This window comes from Quercus robur, chromosome 11 (genome assembly GCF_932294415.1).
Source record: "Quercus robur chromosome 11, dhQueRobu3.1, whole genome shotgun sequence".
Classification (NCBI taxonomy): Eukaryota; Viridiplantae; Streptophyta; class Magnoliopsida; order Fagales; family Fagaceae; genus Quercus; species Quercus robur.
The window spans coordinates 52,754,376-52,775,340 of NC_065544.1; the positions used below are offsets into that span (position 1 = coordinate 52,754,376).

The window sequence follows — 20,965 nt, forward strand, 5'->3', positions numbered from 1 at the left end:
ATTGGAGTCTCCCCTCATTTTCTCCGACCACTTCAAGGAAGGATCATCCTTGATCTGCATTAGGACTTGCTCAAGTGGGACGTTCAAAGAGGTATACTGCTGGTTCCGTGCTGAAGAGCCCGACTTCTTAATGTCTCGGTCTTTCCTGTCTTCCGTGCGTCCCTTTTTTGGACGAGGGCCCTGTTCTAAGTGGCGACTGGGATTTGCGTCTACTCTCTCAGACCTCTTCCTCTTCTTAGCAATGATTGCGTCTTCCGCATTCATAAAATTTTGTGCCGAATGGACAAGTTCTGCCATAGACTGGGGCTCTTTTTCATAGAGTTTGTGAATGAACAGATCCGAATTCACCCCATTATGGAAAGCTGCCAACAAGAGCTTGTCATCTGCTTCGTCCACACTTAGGGCCTCTCTGTTGAAACGGGTGATGAACGACCGTAAACTCTCGTTCTCTCCCTGCTCTATGGTCAATAGGCTGGACGAGGAACGCTTATGTCTTTGTCTTCTTATGAAGTTGTTAACAAATAGTTTGCTCAACTCTTCAAAAGAACTCACTGAATTCGGGGGTATTTTACTGAACCAAACCCGTGCTGGGCCCTTGAGGGTAGTAGGGAATGCTCTGCACATTATTTCGTTAGGAACCCCTTGAAGATGCATGGTGGTCTTGAAGGTAGCAATGTGATCGAACGGGTCTCGTGTTCCGTCGTACGAATCCAGAGAAGGCATCTTAAACTTCGATGGTAGAGGATGACCGTTGATAGAAGCCGTAAAGGGGGAATCAGTTCGGTGGACCAGGTCTTCTATAGGATTTGTCCTTCTCATATTTTCTTTCATTTCCTCCATGACCCTTCTCATCTGGTCCATCTCTTCCTTCAAATGTGGCACCGCTCGTGAAGTGGTACCTCTTAACTGACTTCCAATCTCAGTGTTCTCTCTATCATCATGACTCTGCGTTTGTCCTCCACCCTCACGTTCTTCACGCGTCTGCCTCCTTAGATTAATCTCCATTCTTAATTCTTGGTTTAGGCGAGTCAACTCCACCACTGCGGCCGCCATGGATTGTACGTTTTGAACAGATGAATTCTGCATGACCGGTGCAGATTGGCGGTCGCGGTTAGGGTTACTGGAAGCATCTCTGCTTCCCTGACGGCCTGGGCTGGTAGCCCTCGATCTAGTCCGTACCATAAACTTTTTGTCAAAGAGAAGTATAATTTTTCCTCCCCACAGACGGCGCCAAACTGATAGTGATCAAGGAATCAGTTAGTTGAACAACACGGATCACGATGATGTTGAGGGCCTGAAAGATAAGAAATAGAAGGTCAGAGGAGACCGGGGTTGGCCGGTCAAAACTCCTCCGATGATGAAGTTAGTAACTCTCCTCTTAATGGAAAAATATTGTTTGTAAAGAAGAAATACCCTCCCTTTTTTTGTCGGAGACTCATCTCTTTTTATAGGTTTAGGGAGCGGTTATCCGTTGGATAACCTCCCCCAATTTTACGGAGTCCGGAGCGTACAATTTGATAACCGTTATAGCGGTTATCTTTGTCGAAACTGCCTTGCCCTCGTCCTAAGTGCTTCCTGGACGAGGGATTGTACACCAGTTAGTACATGTCGTCCAGAGGTCTCTCTGGACGACAGTAATGTGGCTTGTGTAAAACTCTCATGGACGACGTTTATGGACGAGCAAGGAGTAGGCTTTTTTTAGACACCATCAGGTTACATTACTCAAATATAATTATTCTATTTTTTAATATATTTATTCACACCCCTTACACCTAACCCAACACATTTCCCCCTTTTTTTGTGTTTTTTTTCCTTCCGTTTTTCTTTCAGCCACAAGTAGGGATGTGCAACAAATCCACCAAAATCCACTCGACACAACCCAACCCATCAAGTTGGGTCATTTTTTAGGGGCGGTGGGTTGGGTTGGGTCATTAATTTTTTTTAACAGTGGGTCAGGTTGGGTTTGGGTCATGAGATTTACAAACCCACCTAACCCAACCTAACCTACCTATATTTAATATATATATATATATATATATATATATATATATTTGGGTCATGAGATTTACAAACCCACCTAACCCAACCTAACCTACCTATATTTAATATATATATATATATATATATATATTTATTTATTTATTTATTTAAATATATATTAAAAAATATATTATATAATTTTGTTATTTATTTTTTCCCCTCTTCCTAAATAAAACCCAAACCCTAAGTTTTTCTTATATAGTTTGCGTTTGTTTGGTGTTATACTCATAATTATTTTATTATAATTTTTTTTTTTTTTTTTATAGTTTGTGTTTGTTTGGCATTATACTCATAATTATTTTATTATAATTTTTTTTAATACAAGATAGAATTTCTACTCTAGCCTAATCTAAGTGTATATTTATGTGAAACTCCCTTCTAAAGACTTGAACCCCGACCATTGCCCCCACACCCCACAAGTATTTATACTTGTGGAGTGACCACCACACCAAGAGTGCACAATGGTTTTATTATAAATCTGCTTTTACTTGTAGTGGTGTGGTTATAATACTCAATTTAATAATAATAATAATAATAATAATAATAATAATAATAATAGTAATTAAAAAAAATTGTCTAACCCAACTCGATCCACGTGAGTTGGGTTAGTTTGGGCTGAACTCCTATAATGGGTTGGGTTGGATTTTTTTTAACCCACCATGGTGAGTTGGGTTGAAAAAACTTCTCAACCTGACCCATGCACACCCCTAACCACAAGAACCAACCTTTCACTTTTTGAGAGTTATAAAGTGTAATTTCCTCAATAAAAATATTACCAAACTAAAGAAATTATAGTGCTAGTTATACCTATATATTATAATGAAAAGGTGCTGCCTGTATGATGTATCACACATCTTATTACTTAATAGAAAAACAAATTAGTTGAGGCATTTTATAATTCTAAAATATCAACTGGGCCATTCCAACTTCAGGTTATGACTTGTGATAAAATTAAGTTCACTAAAATTACAATCACAGTAGTAGTACTCATGCCTTCATACCTTCTTCTTCTTCTTCTTTCTTTCTTTCCCTTTTTTTTTTTTTTGGTGGGATCAAACATTATCCTTATAATAAATCCAATTTAAGACATTCAACCAAATATTGATAATAGATTTTCTCAGTTTTTTTTTTTTAAAATATATAAAGCACCTAGACTAGTCATAAAACTCCATATCTGTGATGAAGATGAAATATGATCTTAGGTCTATAGTATTTCTTTCTTTCATGTAGGTCACAAGGCAATACAGTTGCACGTGCTTTAGCCTAGAGAGCAAAACTTTATTTTTCATTACAAATCTAGTTGGAGTATGTTCCATTCGATATTTTGTCTTTTGTTTTGTCTGATTTTCCCTAATTCATGATTAATTATATATCATGTATTTCTTTCTTAAAAAAAAAGAAAAAAGAGGTCTATAGTACAGTGAAAATTTATTACCTCTCATTTCTTGTCATTTCTTTTTCTTTGGGTGGGAAACTAATTACCAAATAAGGGAACAAGGCAACGAGTTTTGAACTCATTAAAATTTTGGTGGGCTCTGATTGTCCTTGTTTAATCATTGGGCTTATTAAGGCCCAGATATAAAACCCATATTTTGTTTGTCAGTTTTCTTTCGTTAAATGAATTTCATTTTTGTCAATTTCCTTCAGTTATAAGTAGAAGTCATGTGGGTTTCAGTTAACTTAATTGGTAAAATCTCTGATAGTTGAATAAGAGATCTGGGGTTCAATCCCTACCTACACCAAAAATCAATTGGTGATTTTTTTTTTTTAGAGAGATAATTACAATATGCTACTAACCCTGTAACTCGAACCCTTTCCCCCTTAGTCCTCCAAGCACTTTTGTGCATGAGGAGGTGCTAATTCAGTTACAAGGCCTTTGACATTAGTGTCTTGAACTGATGATAAATAACTATTGTCAGGAGCAAACGCCATGAGTTAAAACTATCTCAAAAAAGAAAAAAAAGTAAAAGTCATGAACCCATTTGAGTATAGTTATTTTTACTTTTTAGCATGATTTTTTGGACTAATTTGATAGTTTTCCAAATATTAGTGCACCCCAAGAAACAGTTTTCTTTTGTTTTTACATAAAAATTGTAGCTTGACATTTTAATTGATGAGGAATTAATTAGTACAATGTCCATAGCACTTATCCAATTAGCATATAATGCAATCCTTTGTGCAACCCATGTATAATGCCTGTAACACGTATCTCTTTCATTGATTTTATTTCTCTAGTAATTTGAATCTTGTTTCTCATTGAGTTAAGAAAAAATTTGACCCTGGTGAAATGAGAGAGCAAAAAGCCCGGTTTTGAATATGAGACTCGACCCATTTGCGAGACCTTGACCACATGTAAGTCTTCTTTAAACTTTCAGCTGAGAAAGGCCCACACTAGTCCAGAGCATGTGTGCCAAACAGTGCACTTAGCAATTCAGGTTATTATTCTAGTTAGCCATAATAATATTCGAGCCATCTGTTTTTATAGTTATTAAGAGCTACAGTGAGCTACACCATGGAATTGATGCTTTGTTTTGGAATTTGATGTTTGTAAAATTAATTTCTCATTTAATACGGTTGAGATTGCAAAGAGTAATAATCTGTATGGATTGAGGTTTGAGGAGGAGATAGTGGGAGTAGAGTATAATTGACCCAAAATTAGTCTGTTTTCAGCTAACTCTACTCTTCTCCCCTCCACACCCACTTCCATCCAAATGAGTCTTGATGTGGCTATCTAAACCCCCCCCCCCCCTCCCTCCTAAACAAAAATTCAAGTTTTTCTACTAACATAAACCAATTCACTATTTTTGTCACAATTTTCCTATATGACAGATTGTAATTGACATTCTGTCATTTTTATATGGACCACTATCAGAGCCAAGAGCAAAACGGGGCAATTTGCCTTTAACTTGTTCTAAAAATCCTTTGAAGTATTGCTATATGTTAAATTATTTGTCCTTTTCTGACATTAGAGTAGAAAAACAAAGAAACAATTTCCCATTTTTACTGTAAACAAACCGAAATATAATAAATAAATAAAATCTCCCACTTAAGAAAGTTTAGAGACAACAAAATTTCATAATATTTTCATGCAACTCTTATTTTTAATTGGGGTAGTCCATGAATAATTTATTTTGACTTATGATGTACAAACACCTCAATTTATTGTGATAATATTGTGTGATTTTGTTGTGTTACTAAAAGAATTCCTCACACTTTAAACAAACCATGACACCAAAATAAATGCCACCAAGCTCTCATTTCGCTACTAGCAATTTTTATTTTTTATTTTTTTGAGAATCTACTCTCAACACTTTTAAATTGGTATATTTTCTTAATTTATTTTAGGAAATCGAATTATATGTCTAAACTTTATATATATAAACTAATCTTTTAATTGGTTTTTTACAATTGTTTACAATTTTAATAGATTTTGTACAATAATTATTGTTGTTTATAATTAATTTTTTTTTTACTTTTATTTTTTTATCAGGAATTTTTTACTTTTTTTTAAGTTGTATATTTAAGAAAATTTTAAAAGAACCCGTTTTTATTAATATCGAGTTCCGTTGAAAATGGTAGTTCAAAACTCTCCTCTTTTCTCGCTCTAGTCTCTCTCTCTTGAAGGCACGAGCGTCTCTCGTCTCTTCTCAGTTCTCAGTTCTCAGTCTCTCTCTATAAGTATATGAACAAATGATTGAATCGTATGGAATTTAGATTTAACAGTCTTGATATTTGTGATTGTGAGATTCATTACCTGCTTGATTTTTGATGCTTCTCTATATTTCTTTGAATATTCCATGCTAAAGTTATGTCCTCTAACTGAAGTATGTACTGAATCTTGCATCATACTGACATGGGTTCTTCATATTTTTCATGAATTTCACCACAAAATTGTTGTTTGGGGTAGTTGGTTAGTTGGTACTGTAATTTCATTTTGCCTTATATCAATCACTAGGTAACATCTGCAAGCTTGGTACAGGTATTTTTTCTCAAAATAGTCCTTATCTAATAGAACTAATGCACCCATTTCTTTGGATCTTACATTTCACCCAAACAAAATATTAACTATTTGAGTGTTGTCTATACCATGGGCCTATTTGTTATTTAATAGAATTGGGGATTCAAGATTGCCTAGGAGACTATCTATTGTTGAATCGTTTTTGTTCATACAATCATTGAAATATTTACCCCTTTCAAAAATCCTTAGAGGGGAAAAATTCCCCCCCCCCCCCCCCCTTCCTCTACCACCAACTGAAAAAGCTTTGATTCGATAAAAAAACTACGAGAACCACCCATACTGATCAGAGAAAGGAAAAAAAAGAACAAAATTTTCTGGCTATATTTCATTCATTATAGATAGTAACGTTTGCCATTAACTTGAATGTGTGGTAAGAACTATTGTAGTCCAGTTTCAGATGATCATTTCATCCTACTGTAGGGTTCTTTTTACTAAAAATTATATTAGAGTTTCTAATTGGCTTCCAATGGCGCATTTTTAATTTATTGTTATTGATGTTTTTGATAAGCATATTGTTATAGATGTTAATATGTGGATACATCCATAATAAAGTGATTCAGTTTTAAACTGGTTGTCAAACTACCTCCCTCCTTTTTTCATGCTTGGGATCTGTCATCAAAATACGACACTACATACATACATAGGCAGAGTTTTTGAACTATAAGGCTTGGTTGTTGTTGTTGTTGTAAATGTTAATTTAAAACAAATGGCAATATCACATGCAATGGTCTGATACACCTATTGATAGCATATAATTCTACCTTTTTTGTAGATACCAACTTCAACTGGCATGATATTGTGATGTAAAAATGTCTCCTGATTTGATTATGTCATTATACTAGTATAGGTTAGTTGATGTCAATCAACACTTATCCCCAAAAAAAAAAAAAAAAAATTAGTTGATGTCAATCAACTGGATATGTCATTTGGTAGCATATATATATTGCTGTGGAAAGTATTGTATCTTGTTATGCTTACATTCCATTACTTTGTTCTTTTTATTTCTTCTTCTTCTTACTTTGTCAACTTTGGTGATGAACAGGCTGCAGAAAAGCAAAAATAGGAAATGCAGAACATCAAAGGAAGAGGTTCCTGTGATTCATGCTCTCCCTGAATTCTAACACTTACCTGATGTAATAATGTAAGAAGAGATCCATATATTTCAGCAAAAAAAGAAAATGATCCATATATTTAAATCTCATTAGTGGCACTTCTATATCAGTTTTCCCCCTTTTATTTCTTTGTGGAAATACTAGCTCAGCATCCGCTTACTCTACGGAATTCTGCAGCTGCAGAAGAAGATTAACAGGCTCAAGGATTTCCTCCATTGGTGGAACAAGTGAGAGAGCATTCATATTTCTGGGCAGCTTTGGCTGCATCCTCATGACAATATAATAAGTCAATGTGTGGTTATGCTTGCCTTGGCTAAGCGCCATGTAAAGGGAGAACTAGTGTGTTACATGTTATGAACTGTTTCCTGTTGTTTATGGAAGCCGTTAGGGTGGCTCCATATTGTGTAAACCTATTTTTCTGTCTTAAACTTGGAGGTGCATGAATTTTCCTTAATTGTCATGTCTGCTCGTTGAAGTGTTAAATTGACTGCTTATAGTTCTTAAAATGGGATTAAATAAAATGCACGTGTTTGTGCAATAGGGAGTTCCTGGTTGTGGAGCTATTTACTTTTAAGCATTCGCCGATTTTCATTTCCAAATTCCTTTGTTTGAATGGACGACTTATGATATTGCATTGGTAGATTTCTAACAGCATAAATTAACTGTCTGCCTTCTAGCTAAACTTGAAAGTCAAGGCTTGCTTTAAGAATATACTACTTTGGATGGACTTATTTTATTATCTTATTTTGCTTTAAAAGTAAGTGAAGTAAACTTGCATGAAAATAAAATTTTAAAAAGTTATGGATAATATACTATTTATACGATTATAAATATTTTGCATTCTAATAAGATAAAACAAACACACCTCTCCTCTCCCTCCATCGGAGTTCCTATTCTAATAGAAACAAACAACAGTATGTAAATTCCTTAAACTAGTGGTAAACAGCCATTAATACCCATTGGCTATATATTGTTTTGTCTACAAGACTACAACCAAAAAACCATAATTTCCTCCCATACACAAACAAAGCCTTAATAAATAAATAAAAACAAAAAAAAGCAAAAAAAAAAAATTCCTCTATTATAAAAATCCAATATTCTCCTTTCCACCGCCACTACATAAAACCCTCCCCGTGTTCTAACTTCACTCAATCTCTCTCTCTCTCTCTCACTCCTAAAATGTCTGATATCGCTTTTAACAAACGCAAATACGATGGCCAGGCGGAGTCGCCCCCGGCCACTCGAAGGACCGGTTTCTCCGCTCCGATCGCGCCTCACTCTCCGTACTCGGCTCCTCCTTCCTACAACGCCGTCGCTCCTCCCATCGAAGGCAAGCAGCTCGCCCAGGAAGTCGCAGAGAAAGGCGCTTCTGGATTCAATTCTCACGAGTCTGGCTTCAGCTCCATTCCTCCTGGTTCCGCCTCTCTCTCTCTACACGTTTCGTTTTCTGTATTGAATTTGTTAGGGTTCTCGATGTATAGCATCTAGGGTTTTGGTTACTAGGGTTATTGATCTAGTTTTGTGTTAGTGTATTAGTTAGCTATAATTGATTCTAGGGTTTTGGTTGCTAGGGTTATTAATTATAATTGAATGTTTATTGTGTAATTATATGAATCTAATGCAAAAGCTCTGGTGACTTTGATTTGGTTGGATGGACAGATGTGAAGCCACACACAATGAGTAAGAAGTTCGGTATTCCAAAAGGAAGAGTTGGTCATATTATTGGGAAAGATGGGGAGACCATCGGAAATCTTCAAACTCAGTCTGGAACTAAGATACAGATCACTCAGGAGGATATGAATGCAGACCCCAATTCTGTCACCCTAACTAGGTTGGTGGAGCTCATGGGTACCCCGGAACAGATTGCCAAGGCTGAGCAGTTGATAATTGACCTTCTTGCTAAGATGGTGCTTATTGCTAACTCTAACTGTGCCCTCTAGCATTTTTGTGTGTGCGTGTGTTCAATGCTAAATTAAAATTTTGTGTGATATTAATATAGCCAGGTGGTTTTGGCTAGGCTTATCAAAGTTCGACTGGATGGTCTAAGCGTGTTGTTTTTGGAATGAAAATACGAAATAACAAGGTATACATAAGTTACTGTTTTTGCCAGCTCAAGCTGAAAGTTTTATTGGCATGTTTCAGGATATTATGTGATATGCATCTCATTTCATTGCTATCCGTGTTGCTCTGTTGAATTTTTGGACCTTTTCCATTCTATGTTGTTTATATGTATATATGTATGCACATCCTGTGGTTTTTTGTATGCGCATATGTTCCTAGCATTTTGGCTTATGTTCCTAGCATTTTGGAAAAGTTCGTCATGGTTATTTGTGGAAACAATTTTGTGCAGAATCGTGTTAAAAATCCTTCAATGGTTGGATGTTACCCTCAGCAAGGTTACCAAGCACGGCCTCCTACAGGCTGGGGCACACTTAGGGCTCTCCCCTTTCAACAACCAGGTTATGGCTATGTGCAGGTATATCCAAGCCCATCTCCCCAGTATAACATGTCTCAGCCTCCTTATTCAGGCTATCCTCCTCAACTTGCGTCTGGTGGATATGCCTCCAATTGGGACCAGTCAGCTGTCCCACCATCTCAACAGACTTCTCAGCGAGGTGGTAATGATTATTACAGTCAACAACCACATTCACAGCAACAGCAAACCCCTGGTGGTCCTGCAGCTCTGGCAGATAACTCTGGTTATTGTTATGGTCAACAACAACCTTCAAGCTATAATCAACAGGGACAGGGTTATACTCAAGATGGCTATGGAAGGTATCAGGCACAACCTCAATCTGGATATAGCCAACCACCATCATATGATCAGCAACAGGGGTATGCTTCTGCTCCTACCTATGGGAATGTGACTAGTCCAACACAAGGCGGGCACACTCCCTCCTATGGTTCCCAGGGGTATTCGACCCAGGCTCCACCTGTCCAGCCTTCTTCTATGGGCCAGCAAGGATACACTGGATATGGGCCTGGCTATGGAGCACCTCAAGCTCAGAAACCTCTTGCGAATCCCCCGGTTTATGGGCAGCCTATGCAGTCACTTGGTGGCACCCCTGGAGGCTATGGCCAGCTTGTCCCTGTGCAGCCAGGATATCCCCATTCTCAGCCACCAGCTACTAGTTATGCTCAGCTAGATTATGGTTTGCAACGTGCCCCGCCATCCAATTATGGTGCTGTAGTTGGTCAGCCAGGTCATGCAAAGAGAGAACATCAGTTGTGAGCCTGAGTAGCAAGAGTACATCTAAATCTAATATGAATGAAAAGGCATCAATGTTAGGGTTGCAAAGAGAACATGCTTTTTGAGCAAACTAGGAATAGGATATATATCATGATCTTTCATCAAAACAATTTTTGAGACAAGTAGAAAATTGCAAGCAATATCATCATATTAAAATCAATCAATTTATATATATTTGCTACACTGTAGCAGCTTTATAGCATATTTATTCTCGTTCGACTCCATGAATCAATCCTTGGAATTTGCTACAACAGATACATGCACCTTGTAATAGTTTCTTTCGTTTGGTACAAAACCCCTGTTGTTGTTGTTATATTCTTATTATTATTATTTTACTTTTTGTTAATAAATAATATTCTAAAAGCACAAGATAAAGTATATTTAATATTTTATTAGATTATATTTTATTTTCTAAAATTTTCTTTTTTAAAAGTCAAATTGCAATCGCTTTATATATATATATATATATATATATATATATATGTATATATATATAAGTTACACATTCACTTGATAAATCTTGATTTGATGACTTTATATTTTCACCCTCCACTAAATACTTATAGGGGGAGTAGGTGCCAATTGATCAATTAGAGTTCATTAGCATGCAAATATCAAGAAAAATCCACCCAACCACAATATATTTTGTGTAAAACCCAATAAATTGTTGAAAAGCATATTTTTCCTTTTAAATAGTATTATATATTATAATTCATAATTGAATATTTATTATTATTATAACATACAAGGCTCCTTTTTTCATGATTCTTTAACTTGTGGGTTATTAATACTTTTATCTCAATAAAAAATACAAATTTTTAAATAATTATCTTGATTATATATAATGATTAGTTTATAATAAAAGTAGTTTCTTTTTAAATAATATTATATATATATATATATATATATATAAAGTAAAATCCATATTTGATATTTCACAATTTACTACTTTAATAACATGGGAGACACATTTAAATTGTATTCTCATTTCCCTAGTTAACATTCAATTGCATTTGTTCTAATGATGTGTTGCAAAGTTCTCACAACTTACTAAATTTAACAAGAAGTGGGACTAATACAAACTGTGTTCCCCAATTAACATTCAATAAAATTAGGCCAAATGACAAAGGTCTTACGCATAATGCATAGGAGGGTGATTATGTGTTATTATATACAACACCAATGTCTTAGTCCCAAATTTTTGGATCAGCTATGGATACTCAATAAATTAGTTAAGATCAATGACATGTTTTCTCTTCCTCAATTCTATACTATCTTAAGTCATAATTTATTACTATATGCAGGTCCAAAACTAGGGAAGTTGCTTGCCCTATTCCTTGTATTATACAATTCAGGGGGTACGTGTATCATTCTAATTATTACTAGAGGTAGGATGATGGACCTCATATTCAAAACCCTATGTGATTAGGATGCCATGTGTCATGCTAAATCATTGACAAACACAGAGTGGTTCTTAGTGTTCACATGCTGAGCAATACTTATAGCCCAACTACCAAACCTGAACCCTGTAGCTTGGGTGTCTTTAATTGGGGCTATCACAGTCGTTCTATATTCTACTTTGATTTGGGCTCTCTCAATTACCAAAGATAGGCCTTTAGGCATATCCTACAGTCAATCTGACAAATTGAAATCTAACATGGAAAAATTCAGTGATGTATTGAATGCGCTTGGGATCATTGCCCTTGCATTCAAAGGACATAATGTTATCCTCGAGATACAGGTTAGAATCTCTAACATCCTTTCTACTTTTTTCTTTTTAGGTTCCATTGATAGTTTAATGTTGTTCATGTTAGTGATTTGAACTCCACCTCTTCCTCTCTCAATATTTATCTAAAAAAAAAAAAATCCTTTTACTTTTCAAAAAGTTTAGAATTAAACTTTTTTATTTTAATTTTAGTTTTAGGGTAAACAATGGTTTACGAATACATTATTCACATAGAATTCCATATCTAGATGAAAGCCTTACTACGTACTCTCCTCACTTCTAATACATGTTAACTTTCCCCCAAACCATTAATTTTTTGTGTTTGAGAAATTGAGAGTAATACATAAATATGAAATTATATACATAGTAGCTCGCATAACTTCACAATCCACATTCATCCCTCCCTTTTTTTCCCCTAAAATTGAATTCAAAATGTTTTACACATGCAATTAGCGTTATTTCATTTCAAAGAAAAATCCTTATTCACATGCAAGTAACCACAAAAATTATAAAATAACATTTAATAATTAAAACACAACTTATATAAATAATAAGACAGATATTCGAGTTTAGGAATCTAAATTGATCCATCCATAATATCATTATACAAGCCATATGTCCACTATTTAAAATAAATCTACCAACATATTTTCTTCATAACATAATTATTAGTATTATACAATCGTCGATCACCCACTACAGCAGCATCATAACTCATCATCACAGAATCTGAAATAAATTAAAACTTATGTTAATAGATAATAAATATATGCACCTTTAAAACAAAATCACAATTCAACTCGTTTACTTCAAATCTCAATAAAAAAATAAATAAATATTGTAAACAAATTTGTTAAAGAGAAAAAAAGATGGACAAGCCTTACCTGATTTTTCTACATAAAATACCTCACTTTTGGGCTTACTTGATTGTATCGGCTAACCTCTATATAGATGTCAATTAGAAAAGTTACTGTGAGTAAATTTTCTTTTTAAGGGTATCAAATAATGAGCATTCACATCCTACCCTTTGTATCATCTTTTAGACAAATTATTGATTAAACAAATTAAAAACACTATCTAAGTAAAATATCCTTCCCCTCTCTCTCTCACAAAACACAACCAGTTAGGGATATTTACTCATTTCCATCTCAAATCCTCACTCTCCTCTTCAAACATACACAAGAAATTTGTCCATGTTTTTGAAATAGGTTCAATTTACACTCTAGTTGTATTTGATGAGACATTGCATAATTGTAGAAAATTGGTTCCTAGACTAATTGTGCACGTTCCTAGACTCAATGGCATATATGTGGTCCAAATATTGATATGCAACAAAAATTGGATTTTTTTCAAATCCCAAAAATATGTTGTGGAGGTATGCTTCTGTTTGCCCCATTTTTTTTTTTTTTTTTTTTAGCATAAGCTGGAATTTTGGAATTGTGGATTCAGTCCAAGCCCAAGCTCAAAAATATTACTTGGAAAGACAGATTAAATAAATATTTTAATGAAGTAGAAAAGCATGGATAGTGAGATTTACTCAAAACAATTAAAGCATAAGAGTGAGATATGAGGTGTATTTTAAAAGGTGGTTAGAGTATTGTATAGTAAGAGGATTAGAAGCAAAAACATAAGCACAGGGGCAGAACCACATTAAAGCATGCCCCCTACCCGTTCCACCATAAAAAAAAAAAAAAAAAAAAAAAAAAAAAAAAAAAAAAAAAAAAAAAAAAAAAAAAAAAAAAAAAAGAAGAAAAAGCTCAAATACAAAAGCAATCAGTTTCTATAATAAGTAATCATTTCTCATAAATAATGCCCTTAAAACAAAACTAAAGAGAAACAAGGACAAAATACAAAAGCAAAACTTTCTTAAAAAAAAAATATGAAAGCAAAATATTTTAATGTAAATTATATAATTTAGAACTCTAACCTCTATGTCATGGCACGATGAAAAACCCAAATGGTTCCTGGATCAGATAATATTCAAAGGTCTTTGGAAGATGAGACCATCTACGGTGGAAGCTTCTAATGATTGCATCCAACATCTTTGCACAATATCCTGGGTACCACGCGTGCATGTGTTGATCCGCAACTGCATGGCTATAATATCCAGGTCTCTATTATTCAAAACATCAAAAAATTTAGTGGTTATCAAATCTGTATAATAATAGGCAATTTAAATAAATAAATAAAAAAGCAAGTTCATAGAAAAGAAAAAAAAGTTTACCCGTTGCTGCAAAAAAAGATGATGGGCACATCTAATGCTTATGCTCTGCTATCGATGCCTTTCAACCTTTTTTTTTTCTCCCATCTTCACTGTTGACTCTTGCTGTTATTCAGCGTTTCAATTTTTTCATCCTATATTTTACAATGCTGAAGATCGCGTTAAATTTATCCACACATTGCACTACAACAAAAAAATGTTTATTACAACAAAAAAAATCGTTGCAATAACATCGAAGTCATTGCAATAGTTTATGCGAAGTGTTGCAATAAAATTTGAGGTAATAAGTTTGTGCTACAAAAAAATTTTGTAGCAATAAACCTTAAATATTTTAATGAAAATTTTGATGTAATAATATATTTGCTATTGCAATAAACAATTTATGACTTCAAATATCTTGTAGCAATAGGCTATTATTTCATGAATTCTGTTACAATAAATTGTAAAGAACTGACAAAATAATTTGGATTCAAATTATTGCAATAGTATATTTATTGTAATAGTTAAATTTTTCATATTTTTTCTTACAATAGATTGTAAAATAATTGGAATTAGGTCATTGTAATAATATATTCATTGCAGCTTCATGGTTGTCATTGCAATAGATTGTAAAATAATTGATATTTTAGTTATTGCAATGTTAAATTTGTTGCAATAAGCCATCTATTTGAAATTTCGATCTATTATAATATATCGCAAAATATATAATTGCTATCAAGTTATTACAATGGTTTCTTCAAATTAAGTTATTAAAAAAAATTGATTTCTTCAATTTAAGTTATTGCAAAAAAATTTCTAAATTCAATTTAGTATTAAAATCTCTATTGCAATTGAAAATTATAAATTATTACAACTAATTATTATTAATGTAATAATTTACTATTTTTAAGTAATTATTGCAACGACTTTTAATTTTTAGATGTGATATTATGTCTAATACCACTATACTAATTTTGTTGTATTAACACTTGATGTAATAAACTTATTTTGGTGTAGTGTTGGAAAACTATAAATCCTCAAAAGAGTTAGCCTTCTATTCCTATTTTATACTTGAAGCGGTGGAAATCTATGGTTTTCGAGAATGGTGGGAGAGAATTAATTATGGGCCACTTTATAAGGTCTATACCAATGGGACTGAGGTTCATACTAGGTTTGACGATGCTAATGGATTACCCCATTACATTAGATGTGCCCATCATCATTTTTTGCAGCAACAGGTAAACTTTTTTTTTCTTTTATATGCACTTGCTTTTTTTTTTTTTTTTTTTTATTTATTTATTTATTTAAATTGCCTATTATTATACAGATTTGATAACCACTAAATTTTGATGTATTGAATAATAGAGACTGGATATTATAGCCATGCAGTTGCGGATCAACACATGCACGCGTGGTATCCAGGATATTGTGCAAAGATGTTAGATGCAATCATTAGAAGCTTCCATTGTAGATGGTCTTGTCTTCCAAAGACCTTTGAATATTATCTGATCCAGGCATCGGTATAGACCTTATAAAGTGGCCCATAATTAATTCTCTCCCACCATTCTCGAAAACCATAGATTTCCACCGCTTCAAGTATAAAATAGGAATAGAAAGCTGACTCTTTTGATGATTTATATTTTTCCAATGTGTGGATAAATTTAACGCGGTCTTCAGTACTGTAAAATATAGGATGAAGAAATTGAAACGCTGAATAACAGCAAGAGTCAACAGTGAAGATGGGAAAAAAGAAGAAGTTGAAAGGCATCGATAGTAGAGCATCAGCATTTGCGATTGGAAAGCATCTCATAACTAGCAATGCCACAATTCTCCTAAAATGACTGACACGTGGCATCTGGGATTATTGTTGGACTGGATAGGTTCAAAGGGCAATTCTGCCAGGAGTTGGCCACTTGGATTCAGATGAATTCTGACCTGGCCTAGCAGGTCCCCAACAAACCTTTTGCGCAGGTGGTAACTGACAATCGTGCGGGCAAGATCTAAGAACATCCGGCCCACATAGAAACTAAAACCTAAGAGCTGTCCTTGTTCAGTTATTTCCCATAATCCAGCGTTGGAATGGTCCATTTCTAGATATTGGGAGAAAGTCTGGGGAAAAAAAAAATCTACATCAGAGACTAATAATAATTAGTTAAATTAAAACAATTATATTATATCACTTACCCATCCCGCAACATGTACAAGTTTAGAGAATGCATATCGAGAACGAGGTGGGTTTCTACTGAAATCGTTGTTAAATTCTTGGAGTCTGCTTAGGTTTGTCAAAATAGGAATATTAGGTAATCGATTGACTTGCATTGTATTGTATTAGTGAGATTGATTAGTGGGTTTGCTTTTACAGATGCAGTGGGTTGCTCTTGAAAATTTTTGTAAAGCTTGAGCTGAGCACAACAATGGTAGAATAACAAAAATCAAGAAAGAGTGAGAGAAAGAGAGAGACTGAATGAAATTGGTATATTGCTTGACTCACTAATACATTACTCTGTTTGAGTATTCATACACGAATTCAAGAAATGTCCAAACTAATAAAAAATTCATTTTAGTGAACACGGCTCCATCAACGTTCACCTTATAGCATCCTGCCTATGGAGGGACCCACTTATTGACCTGGCGGGGGTGGGTGTGGTTGTACGGGATGGCGTAGGACAAGTAAACTTTCTTGTATGGCTTGAGGAATGCCCTGGGTGCATTGAACAAGCGTGCATGCATGATGTACTATCCACGTCCATTTCTGAATAAACATATTATGAGCTTTCCTATCAAAAAATAAAAAAATAAAAATTCATTTCGAACGACCCAATCGATGCGGTTGGGAGGACCAGTAAAACTCTTTCAATTCCAAGAAGGCAAAGCAGGACTAAAGAAAATTAATGTGGTCTTCAGAGATAGTGGCTTTAATTGAGAGAATATGGGGTCCGTGAGAAATTTTCAACGATGCGTTGATGGCAGAAAAAGTATCTGAAAATGTGAAAAAGCTTTGAAACTCATGTAAGGGGCATTGAATGCCATATCAGAATGTGAGATCACCCACGACGGAATTATGTGCAAAGAGTGGGAATGTGGATGAGGATGAAAACGAGTGGTTGTGGGAGCCTGGCCTGGTTTGATAGTACAACAGAGAAGAAAAGCAGAGATGCTTTGCCAAAAATGTGAAAGGTTTTGAGGAGATGCTTTCTTCAATGAAATGAAAACATACCCAAAATAATGAAAATATGCTTTCACGCACTTATTGCCTCTGAAAAACATATCTCTTTTATCTGTACTGCAATATCAAACTATGAATGCAAAGAATCTTGACCTTGCAAATGCAAAAGAGACAAAATCAATCACGTGTCGAAGATGAGTATGAGAGAGAGCTTGCAGAAGATGCTGGTGGCGTGTTTCAATGAGTTTGGAGGTACTCAAAAGTAAAGTTGTTAATTTGGGCTGGCTATTATTATTCATGAGGAACATGGTACATGGGAAAGATTAACATAGATTAGGTACAAAGCCATGGGAATAATTAGATTTAGTGAAAAAAGTATTATGCTTTGCCCAAGTTTTTAACATCCCTATTTTGTTACCATAGTCATGGGCTAACCAAACAATTAACTTGTTAAGAAGATAATAATTCATAAAAAATATATATAAACGGTGCCCCTAATGCACAAAAAATGACTCTTGATTTAATAGAGAAAATAGATTACCTTCTTTTTTTGCAAGCTTTATACATCAATCTTTATGTAGTGTATTGCAATACTAGATATATTCAAGTAGTTGATGGAGTAGTAGCTTTATACATCAATCTCTCTCTCTCTCTCTCTCTCTCTCTCTCTCTCTCTCTCTCTCTCTCTCTCTCTCTCTCTCAGCTAGTATATGTTAACTTGATATTTGATAACACAAAACTGATGAACCTCTTAGAAAGTCGAAATGTGCAGATAAGAGCTCCAGTATGGTTAAATATTTACCTTGCTGCAAGAAATCAAGAGAGTAGACCAAGGCTACAAATTTGTTGCAGATAGATGGAAGTTCTACTAAAATTACATACTTCTCAATGTCCAATTTAAGCAATACATTGATTTTTATTTATTTATTTATTTTAATTTTTATGAATCAGATATTTTATTGATATTGGAACAAGAAATACGATCTATACAGTATACAAAGACCAAAACATGAATAGCTACCAAAACTCCTAAGCCAGAAACCCGTTCCACCAATAAAACCTACCAAAAAGACAAAGTTAACATGTACATTAATAGCACAATACTAGAAGATGGTTTTGAATCATAGATGCACTATCCAGTAAGATATTTTCAGTGATATTTCCAAATAATTTGAAAATAGAAATAATTGTTATTATTTTATTAGCTAGAGTAAGATAGATATAATATATTTTATTGGTTAATAGGATTTTTTTCCAATTTAAGCCTTTAACGGCCATAGGCCATTGCCTAATCTATATATCTATATACTAATATTTAAAAGCTAAAACATAATATTTATGGTTGCTATGCTCCTATTAAGCCATATCACAACAAAATTTCTGTCCAATTCGGTCCAGTATAATTTAATTCGGTCTATTTCGGTCCAGTTTAATTCAATTCGGTCCATTCTGTCAACTTCGGTCCAGTTCAGTCCACTTCAATCTAGTTCAGTCCAATTAGGTCCAGATCGGTCCATTCAGTCGAATTTGGTCCTTTCAGTCCAGTTTAGTCCACTTTGATTAATTTCGGTCTAGTTCAGTCCAATTCAGTTCACTTTGGTTCATTCGGTCCACTTCATTTCATTTGGTCTATTTTGATGCATTCGGTCCAGCCTAATTTAATTTGGTCTATTTCAGTCCAGTCTAATTCAATTCAGTCCATTCGGTCAACTTCGGTCCAGTTCAGTCCTTTCAGTCCAGTTCGGTCCACTTTGATAAATTTCGGTCCACTTCGGTTTACTTAGATCTACTTCGGTTGATTCGGTCCACTTCAGTCTATTTGGCCTATTTCGTTCCATTTGGTCCAATTCGGTCCATTTCCTTGATTCAAGTAGAACTAAATTATTTCTTTGTGGTATCATGTTGGATTGCACTATATATATGATGAGAGTGGAATTAATCAATGATTTTCCAATACATGGATAAAGATTTTTTTTTTTTTTTGGTATTCTTTATTTAGTTACATCATGGATTCTAGAAAAGTTCCTAAAGATATCTATATGGACCACAATATAAATATATATATATATATATATATATATATATTTGAGAAACAAACACACACACACACAATGAAGAGAAAAATGGATTATAACACAAAAGTACACCACAACTCCAATCAAAAGCCATTGTAACTTTTAAGGGAGGGTGGGATAAGTTATATTACACACAACACACTCTCTTAAGAAATATGAAACAATTACCCATTCTTTTTTTGAGAAACAAACATACACACAAGGGAGAGGGAAAGGGATATATGGACCACAATAGATTCAACTTTTTGTATATACAAGCTATAAGAAATTACCCTCTAATCTTTATAGGATATGCAGTAATTAAAATTTCATTTTCTTTTGGAAAATTTAGTTCTTGAAAATTGATATCTATAAAATAAATGAAATTATCTCTTTTAAAATATTGTTAGAGCGCATTATGTGCTAGTTGACTTAATGGTTGAGCTGTTACTTGCGAGTGAATAGGAGACTCAAGATGATGAGGGAGCTATTAATGTCCTCATATGATCACATTACTCCCTTCAACTTGAAAATGAAACCAATATTCATTCAACCACTATATATATATATATATATAATGTTTTTATTTAATATATGATTTTTTCAATTTTCCAATTCATTGTTATAGTCCATGAACGAAATCATTAGCGAAAAAGGACAATCAAAAGAAAGAAACATCCATGTCGAATTATCTAAATGGTATATGTGGGGCCCGGCCCAAAAATAATGAGCTATTCCAAATTCAGGCCCGTCCGAGGAGCGTCCTGTTCGAAGGAAAACCACATATGAAGCCCTACTCAATCCCAATAACGTCAGGGAAACCTGTCCGAGGAGTAACTCCTCCTCGGACATCACGAATCCCAGACGAGGAACTCTCTCCAGCTATTTCAGTTCACTCTCCCAACATATAAAATGAATAAAATCCAAAATATCTCATGGAAAGCTACCGCCACATTAATTGCGCCCCAACCACCCCCTTGGCCGCATTAATGAGGAAAAGATACCTGAACAGTACCGCCTTGGCCTCTGCAACTCACAAAGGGACTGATGAGGGCGTCTGATGGGACAGGTGCTCAAGTAAATGCTTAGATGATCAACAGGTGTAAGGTTGAGATGAGAGGAAGAGAACTATATAATGTAGTGGAGTCCTTCAAAGGAGGGACGAAGAAATCTGTACTGAAAACTGAAGAAATAGAATCAGAAGAAAAAGATCCATTCTGGTGTTTTTATTTCTCTTTGCAAATTACACTGTCCATGCATTAAACCGAATAGGTTCACTGAAGCTAAGTTCTTTGACCCATCCTCTACAAATATTTATTGTGTGTTGCGCTTTGGGCCAAGGCCTGATCAACAGAAGTTGGGCCAGAAAAATCGTGCAACTACAATTGGCGCCGTCTAT

At 34.5% G+C, this 20,965-nt stretch overlaps 1 protein-coding gene and 1 long non-coding RNA gene across 2 annotated transcripts; one reads left to right on the forward strand and one right to left on the reverse strand.

Moving 5' to 3' along the window:
• Positions 1-8,300: 8,300 nt before the first annotated feature.
• Positions 8,301-10,622, forward strand: LOC126707050 (uncharacterized). Its single transcript, XM_050406638.1, has 4 exons — positions 8,301-8,584; positions 8,830-9,077; positions 9,188-9,253; positions 9,521-10,622. The coding sequence occupies exons 1-4, from the start codon at positions 8,350-8,352 to the stop codon at positions 10,400-10,402; spliced, it is 1,431 nt and encodes a 476-aa protein (XP_050262595.1). The 5' UTR covers positions 8,301-8,349; the 3' UTR covers positions 10,403-10,622.
• A 2,043-nt stretch (positions 10,623-12,665) lies between these two features.
• On the reverse strand, positions 12,666-13,306 carry LOC126707060 (uncharacterized). The gene is made up of 2 exons (XR_007648797.1): positions 13,031-13,306; positions 12,666-12,875 (listed from the first exon to the last, which is right to left on the reverse strand). It is a non-coding gene; the product is annotated as an uncharacterized LOC126707060 (long non-coding RNA).
• Between the last annotated feature and the right edge of the window lie 7,659 nt (positions 13,307-20,965).